The sequence below is a fragment of the Marmota flaviventris genome, chromosome 18, assembly GCF_047511675.1.
Source record: "Marmota flaviventris isolate mMarFla1 chromosome 18, mMarFla1.hap1, whole genome shotgun sequence".
Lineage (NCBI taxonomy): Eukaryota > Metazoa > Chordata > Mammalia > Rodentia > Sciuridae > Marmota > Marmota flaviventris.
Window position 1 is genome coordinate 31,250,613 of NC_092515.1, and position 9,010 is coordinate 31,259,622.

The 9,010-nt window shown below is 41.4% G+C and overlaps 1 protein-coding gene across 2 annotated transcripts in view; it reads right to left on the minus strand.

Moving 5' to 3' along the window:
* Positions 1 to 7,802, minus strand: part of Brd7 (bromodomain containing 7) — a 38,617-nt gene extending 30,815 nt beyond the window's left edge. The window contains exons 1-2 of one of the 2 annotated variants that reach the window (XM_027939141.3): positions 7,555 to 7,802; positions 6,944 to 7,152 (exon numbers count right to left, since the gene is read on the minus strand). In XM_027939141.3, coding sequence (XP_027794942.2) covers positions 6,944 to 7,152; positions 7,555 to 7,603 — 258 coding nt within the window. In that variant the 5' untranslated portion in view covers positions 7,604 to 7,802. The remainder of the gene's footprint in view (positions 1 to 6,943; positions 7,153 to 7,554) is intronic. The other variant, XM_027939142.2, reaches the window with a different exon arrangement.
* Positions 7,803 to 9,010: the final 1,208 nt, after the last annotated feature.

Consider the following 9,010-nt stretch of genomic DNA (forward strand, 5'->3'; position numbering starts at 1 on the left):
ACAGTATTACATACTGTTAACACATTAGTAAGTCTCAATTTTTATCACAATCACTCTTCCACTAGGAAGTTTCTGACTCCCCACTTCCTACATAATCAACTTCAAATTCCTTACTCTGTCATCTTTACTGTCTTTCAGATCATATTCTATACTCTCCTTCATGTATTCTATGTTTAAAAAGAGAGCTACTTTATGTCCCCTGTACCTATCCTCACACTTGCCCATCTTTACATTATATGGACTTCATGAAGCAGCCCATAAAGTACAATACTTATGACTTTATCCCATCTGTGAAAATACAAAAGTGAATAATGTGAAACGAACACTTCTACGATTGGGCCATTTTCCTCAGACCATACAGGTGACATCATGTTAACTGAATATGCAGAGGAATACAGTAAATTCTGATTTCTAAAGTACGATTTAAATGCTACTTCCTAAGTCCTCTTGATGATCCCTGTGACTTCTGGAGCTTCAGAACTAGAACTCTGTTTCTGTTAGGGCAGACTTTATTCTTCCACGTATGTGGGGAGAGGTTGTTGTTCAACTCTATTAAAAAGACCTCTTTTTTTTGAAAGTGGTACTGAGGATTGAACCCAGCGCCTCACACATGCTAGGTGAGTACTCTACCACTAAGCTCTATCCCCAGTCCTTTTTATTTTATTTTATTTTGAGAGAGGGTTTGCTAAGTTGCCTAGGCTGGCCTCAAACCTGTGATACTCCCGCCTCAACTAAAGATCTAAGAGGCAGTTCTTGTTCTGTTACTAACAGCATGACTCTGGGCAAGTTATTTAACCATGCTGAGCTTCATTTTTCTTATTTGTTAAAAAAAAAAGAAGAAGAAAATAACATGATCTAACAATTCTACTTCTGGGTATACATTCAAAAGAACTGAAAATGGAGTCTCCAAGAGATTTTTGTACAATTCATGTTCATAGCACCATTATTCATATACTAGCCAAAAGGTGGAAGCAAACTGAATGTCCACCAACTGATGAACAGATAAACAAATTGTAGTATATCCTCACAATGGATTATCATTCAGCCTTAAAAAGGAAGGAAGTTCTAACACATGCTTCAACACAGATGAATGTTGAGGACATTATGCTAAGTGAAATAAGCCAGTCACAATAAGATAAATATGATTCTATTATGTGAGGTATCTAAAATAATCAAACTCATAATAACAGAAAGTAGAATGGTGGTTTCCGGGGCTGAACAAAGGGAAAAAAATTGAAAGTTGTTTAATAAATTTGAAAAAGTTCTAGACATCAGCTGCACAACATAAATATACTTAACACTGTACTGTACATTTAAAAATGGTCAAGATGGTAAAATTCTATGTGAATAATACAATTAAAAATAAAGAAATTATGATATCAGATCTCTCAAAATTATGGTAAGACAATATATATAAAGCACTCAGTATAGAACCTAGCAATGTAATATGTGCTAAATAAGTAGCAATTGTTATTTGTAAATTATACGTGTAATTTTTAATAGTCACAATGGAGCTACAGATGTGTGTACACATGTATGTGTGTGTATATATCAATGGATTAAAAATTTTTTTTTTTTTAGTTGTAGTTAGACACGATGCCTTTATTTATTTATTTACTTATTTTTATGTGGTGCTGAGGATTCAACCCGGCACCTCGCATGTGCTAGGCAAGCACTTTATGCTGAGCCACAATCTCAGACCTTAGGGATATTTCACTTAAAATAATTTTATAAACTCTTCTACTGGAAATTGAACCCATGAACTTGCATGCACTAGACAAACATTCTGTCAGTGAGCTACAGTTCCAGCCCTTATTTGAGACAGAATCTTGAAAAAATGTTGTCCAGGTTGGCCTTGAATTTACAGCCCTCCTGCTTCAGCCTCCTAAGTAGCCGGGATTAGAAGAATGTGCTATCATACCCAACAATTGTCATTTTATCAACATACTAGCCTACACAAAATTTTACACATTGAACCTTAGTTTTACTTAACTATTCTCTTGTGCATATATTACTCAATCAAATGATATGAACACCTTTTATTCACAAGTGATTATTTTACTTTTTTTGGGGGGGGGTATACCAGGGATGGAACTCAGGGGTACTCAACCACTGAGCCACGTCCCCAGCCCTATTTTGTATTTTATTTAGAGACAGGGTCTCACTGAGTTCATTAGGGCCTTGCTATACTGCTGAGGCTGGCTTTGAATTCACTATCTTCCTGTCTTCACCTCCTGAGCCGCTGGGATTATAGGTGTGTGCCATTCCACCCACTTATTTTTACCTTTTATGAGAATATGTGACTTGAAATGTTAAGTATGAATTTCTAAAAATGTTAATTTTTAGTAATGTTGTAAGACTTAATCCTGGGCAGGGGATGTAGTGTAATTGGTAGAACATGTGCTTAGCATGCTCAATAATGCCCTGGACTTGATTCCTCGTACCACAAAAAAACCACCACCAAGAATTAAATTATACAATTTTTGGCAATTGCTCAGCATCCAAACACATAAGGAAAAAATAATTCAACCCACTTCTATAGGAATGGTATCTAGATTATGAACTGATTAAACCAAGGCATGCTGTACTCTTAATGCTCTGGTCAGAATTAAATTCTGCAGCTCTACAGAAAGAAATACTAGTGATCGTATCTGTTGAGGCAGTTTAAACTTTAATGTTGTCAACAGAGCCTTCCTAATGAAAAGAAAATCACCACTTAACTAAGACAACTTTGAAAAGTTAGAGGGTTTTGTGTTGTACATTTGTGTGTTTCTGTGTGTCCCCTAAACTATCTTATTTTTCTAAGTACCAGATTTCTGATTTTTCTTCCTGAGGTTTGGGGGATTGAACCCAGGGCCTCACACAGGCCAAGCAAGTGCTTACCACTGAGCTACATACCCAGCCGTTTCTATTTTTTAATTTTGAGACAGGGTCTTGCTAAGTTGCTGAGGCTGGCTTCATTTGTGATCTTCCTTTTAGCCTACTGAGTAGCTGGGATTACAGGTATGAACAGCTACACCCAGATTCCTAATTTCTGGCAGGGTACCGTGCCCTCACTCATTCTTTTCAATTGAAAGACAAGATCTCCTGGATTCCCTATCAACTAGAGTGGCCACGTGATTAACTTCTGCCTAATGAAACAGAAGCAGAAGTCATGTATGCCTTTTAGAAAAACATTTTAAAAAGAAAAGGTGTAATTTATTCTTTTTATGTGCTCTTCTTCCATTCTACTGCATGCAACTAAGAGTCACCAACTACTCAGAACCACACTTCATGGGCTGCTTTGATGATGGGTGTCACACAGCTGAGTTTTCAAGAAGAAACCAATGACTCCTAAAGCTCCCTGAAGATCCAGAACACAGCTCAGAGAGCCAACCTCTTCTGGAGACTTCGTCCCTAGGTAACACCAGCAAACAAAACAAAAAAGAACCCCAAACATACCACTCTCCCCATGACCAGTCTGGTCTAGAAAAAAGGGATAACCCAAAAAGCTTCTACAGAAACTATAATACCCCAGAATCTGAAAATGTCCTGTGGTTCCTAGTCTTGAGTCCTGGAAAAGTGGAAATTTGGGCAAATGTGCTTCACTCCTCGTCCACCTACTTATTCTACATTATTACAGCCAGATGAAACTGTGGATGCAAATACATCTTAGTTTGCAATGGCATCAAAATATAAGGTGGCTAACGATAATCACACAGTTAAGAAAGGGCAGCCTGGGGGCTGGGGATGTGGCTCAAGCGGTAGCGTGCTCGCCTGGCATGCGCGGTGCGCTGGGTTCGATCCTCAGCACCACATACAAATAAAATAAAGATGTTGTGTCCACCGAAAACGAAAAAATAAATATTAAAAAAAAAAAAAAAAAAAAAAAGGACAGCCTGGTTAGAACACAGAGGGGGAGATTCCAGGATCCTATCCTGAAGATATCCTTATAAAAGTGTACAAAAGTTTGTTAAATGAGGCTCAATGCAGCACTTCTTACAACAAATAGTAGTATTAAATAAAATAACATCTAGCACACCCATAAACTAAATATTATGTAGTTAATAAAAATGAGAAAGTTGATAAAACAAGTTAATAGTGTTATGGCAGTAGCTGCCAGAACTAGAACCAAAAATAGATAAAATGGTCACTGCAACTTCTATTTAATCAAGATGACAGCAAGAACAGGGAACAAAAGAGGCAACAGTAGATGAAAGGTGTCAACTCACTTGAGAGATGGAAGGCAAATGGAGGAGTGCAGAACAGAGAGAGCAAGAAACTATCTATGTGCAAAGTGCTGGATGCCTATGACAATAGCCAAGATCCTAGGACCCTGGAAAAGCTCTGAACTTGGAGACATGAAGAATCAGAGTCTCCAGACCTTGAGATGAGTCAAAAGTTGGGAGAGATGCTTGAGTGAAAGCAGAGAATTTAATAGTAAGAGTAGTAAGAGCTTCGGAACTCTTTCCCCTGGTTGCTTTCAGAAATTCTAGCAGTCAGGTAAAATCGTACTCCCAGGAAGAGGGAACTTTTCTCTGGAGAAAGTGAGAAACTCAAAGAAAATATCTGTAAGATATAAACATCTGGGGGCTGGGGTTATGGCTCAGCGGTAGAGCGCTCATTTAGCACATGCGAGGTGCTGGGTTCGATCCTCAGCACCACATAAAAATAAATAAAATAAAGGCATTGTGTCCAACTACAACTTAAAAAAAAAAAAAAGATGTAAACATCTGAGGGATTTCCCCATCAAAATATCAGATCCCTATTTGGTCGCTCTATAGGGAAATCCAGCAACTGATAAACTGTGTCTAGGCACAAAGTATTTATCAGCTCGCTCTTCTATGCTATAGGTTTAAATATAAATAGATAATTACAGGACAGTTTTACCATAATAGAGACATAGCCTGAAGAACTTGGGTGATAAAGACAATATGATGGGACCAAAAGAAAACTAAAGGGGAAAAAAGGGAAAAAAAATACTTTAATATCTTCAGAGAAAAGAGATATACTGCATATAAAATAAAAAAGAAGATGCTATTTAAAAAGGACAACAGTTTCTTAGAAATTCAAAACATAAGATTTGAAATAAAATACAATAAAAGAAGATAAACTTCAGAGGCTTTCCTTGAAGAACATAGAAATCCAAGAGAGGGATACATAAAAAAATTAAGAGGACTGATTCAGGAGTTCAATATCTAAATGACAAGGGTTCCAGAAAGAGAGGAGAGAGAAAATGAAAGGAAGGAAATTGTGATCCTTCCAGGAAACATCTCTGATGGCATAAATAGCCACTGTGAAAGTTAAAACACTGAAGACAAAAGGAGGAGTATCCCAAAAGTCCCAAAGAAGCAAATATAGGTCATACACAAAGGACTAAGAATCAAAATGGCACCAGACTTTTTTTTTTTTGCAGAGGTGATTGTGGTGCTGCTGCTGCTAGAACTTGAACCCAGGGCCCTGTACATGCTAGGCAAGAGCACTGTCACTAAGCTAACCCCCAGCCCTATCAACACTCTTTTGAACAGCAAAACTGGGAAGCCAGAAGAAAATAGAGCAAAACCTCTAAAATTCTGAGAGAAAGTAATTTTCAATCTAAAACTCCATACCAATTTAAACATTCAACCCATATGAAGAATCTACAGGGAAAGAGTAAAGATTTTCAAACATGTAAGAACTCATAAAAAATGTAACTATGCATGCTTTCTTAGAAAGTTTCTAAACCAACACTCTACCAGAGCAGAAAAAGGGAAAAATGAAGAAAGAGGAAGACATAGGTTCTAGGAGACAGGCAAAAGGAGCCCCAGTGAGTAACTAAACCAGTTTTCATCTGAAAAACATGACACAGATGGGTTTTTCAAAGATATTAGTTTGGGAAGCATTAATAAGTGATAAACCAATGAAGCAATTAACTAGTCAGTCAAGATCAGCTCTGTATTTGTACACTGTACTTATCTCTAGAGAATAATAATTTAAAGTAATTACAAATATTTATTTAACCAATACTTGTGATTCACCAATATGGTAAGAATGGAGGTAGGTGATTGGGGGTGTGGAGCAGTACAAGAATGCAAATTTAAATTCTTCTGTAACATCAGTAAGATATAATAGAGAGGATTGCTTGTTGTTAAAAGCCTTGAATACTCTTAACTTTTTAAAACTACATTCATGAATAATTTAATTATTAATAAAAATTAATTTAAAAAACAGCTGGTTGCTTCTGGAAATGGAGATGATATAAGGCACTAGGGTGAAGAAAGGATATTTAAAATTTTGTCACTTCTGTATTACGAAGTATGAAGATTATATGTACATATGATTTTTATAATTTAGAAAAGATAATGGAAACTTTAGATAAACTGTATGTTGACACAGTATAGCTAAAGTCAATAAAAACTGGATCAGAAATTAATAGATTTAAGAAATTCCAAAGAGAAAATCTCTAAGACTGGGTGACTTACCAGTGTTTAACCACACGCAATAAGACACTTTTGTTGTACAAAATCAACCTATGCAAAGATTTACCTTCAAGATAGAGTAACTGACTTTACTAAGCCACTCAGTGGCAGGTTAAACTTGGGAAGTACCCGAATTCTGGGATAATTCCAGATACATACTTGTTTATCCTTGGAAGGAAAGTTAATTAGATTCCATTCACTTTGGAAAGGACTACTTTCGACAAACCTAGAACACAGAGGCTTTCTTGAGTGTGACTTTTTACTCTTCTTAGATGTTTAAAAGTGTTCTTGGAAGCAGTTGCTCCAAAGCCACTTAAACATCTGAAGCGTGAACACTGCTGAAACTCACTGATTCAATTTTCTACTCTGCCCCGCTCCACCTCAAAACACGCCAGATTTTACAGGCGCTTCAGTGTCGCACTGGACACAGAGATGAAGCTGGGTGGGCACTGGACAACTGAGCCAGCCGAGCCTTCAGCAAAGCTGAAACAATGCAACCAGTTTACCTTAACTCTTCTCCGTTTTCTCCCCTTTTCTTCCCCAGGAACCTGCTTTTCTCCTTTCTTCCTCTTTTTCCGCTTTCTGTCCTTATGTTTGTCATGGTCGTTTTTGTCTTCGAAGAGGCTGGAGTCGTGCCCCGAGCTGCCGGTGGAGAGCTCGGTGACTTCGTTCCCTCCCACTTTTAGGACCAGCTTCAAAGGCTTCTCTACATACTCTGAAACAAAAGGAGTGCGCCTGGGTTAGAGGGGGCACTGGCCGTCCAGCGGGGCGCCAAGGCGCAGCCAGGCCGCGGAGCTCGCACGCGTGGGCACCCGAAGCACCTGTTGAATGACAGACCCTGGCCACCCGGGGCTGCGCCTCCCGCCCGAACGCCCCCGGGCCTCTCGGGCCGACCTTCCAGCTGCCCGCCTGACGCCCGCCGCGGCAGGGGGCCCGGTTCGAATGCCGCCCGCCGGGGGTCCGCCGGGGGTCTGCGCGGCTTCGGTCGGGCCGCGCCCCCTCCACGGGTCGGGGCCTGCGGTGGGACCGGCGGCCCCCTCGAGCGCCCGAGCCTAAGCGATTTCGAGAGGACGACCACCGCGCAGGGTCGCCGCGCCCACGGCAGCCCACTCCTCACCCTCGTAGAGGTGTTTATCCGACTTGTGCTTCTTGTGCTTCTTGCCCATGTCCGACCGGGCCCCGGAGCCCGCCCCCCGCGCCAGGCCCAGGCCGTGCGACGCCGCTTCCGGTCCGGGCCAGGCGAGCGGAGGGCGGGAGCGGGGCCCGCGAGACCCCGCGCCGCGAGGCAGGGGGACGGCGCGCGCCCGGCGGCGCGAGGCCCCTCACGAGAAGACAGCGCGCGAGACGGGTCGGAGCCGGACAGCGACAGCGGAGCGGCGAGCGGCCGGCGCACGGGCGGGAGAGAGGGCCCGCCACGAGCTCAGGGTAAGGGCGGCTGTGCATGGCGACCCCTGGCGGCTGGAGGTGGCACTGCAGCTTGCAGACCGGGGGCGGGTCCGGGGCGGGGCCTCCTGAATCTCCCTTTTCTCCGTTGCCCTCTCTCTTTTCCTCTTTGCAGGCTCTCCTCCTTTTTTCTCTTTTTTCCCCCTTTCCGCCTTTCTCTTTCCCTCCTTTCTTCCTTTTCTTTTCCACCCTTCCTCCTTCCCTCATTCCTCGCATCTTCCCACTTTCCCTGCTTCTGTTCCGCCCTCTAGCAGTACCCACTGAACCCCGCCGTACAGAGGCCAGGCCCAGCGAGCCCCGCCCACTGGTGACTGGAGGGTTCTTATTTATAAAACAAAGACTTACCTGACGGCCTTAGGTGAAGGCCTCCAGGGTCTGAATTAAAGACCACCCCCACCAGGTGTGGAGCTGTATTGTTTCGTAAGATCTGTTTGTGAAAATAAGTGTTGACATCTGCATTCAAAGGCTGTGGATGGACACTCCGGACAGTGTTGCTCTCAGGGGGCCAGCGCTGGAGGTGGAGGGAATTATTTTAGTTTTATACTTCTCTCTGTTAGAAATATTTCTAATGTATATGTCAATTTTTTCAAAAAAGGAAAAGAAAAGATAACATGAAAAGCAAAGACAAGATGAAAAGATAGAATTTAGAAGTTAAATTAGCTGGAATTAAATTAAGCTGAAGGAAAAATAATAATGAAAATGTACCTGCTGGACTCACACCAAGCCAGGGTGCAGACTATAAATTGTATACAGATGTTCACTTCTCAATCCGGTTTTAAGTTCTTTTCACTCTTTCTTTTTTCCTTTCTCTCTCTCTTTTTTTCATTCACTCTTGTCTTTAGATGCTGAGTCCTCCTGGAGGGCTGGGATACTCAGGTTACTTGATTGACATTTACTCATGGTACATGCAGGGGTGTTGGCTATAGGGAAATAAAATAATGTCAATATTTGTCTATATGACAACCTTGTAAGATGGATAAGGTAAGTAATAGTCTTTTCTCATTTTACTAATGAGGAAATGGGTGCCCAGAGAAGTAAGTTGCCAGTTAGTGGCAGATTAGGATTCAAATCCAGGTTTTTACAAGTCCTTTTCATTTGTGAACTTGGTAAGCTGTCTTGACTGGCTTGCA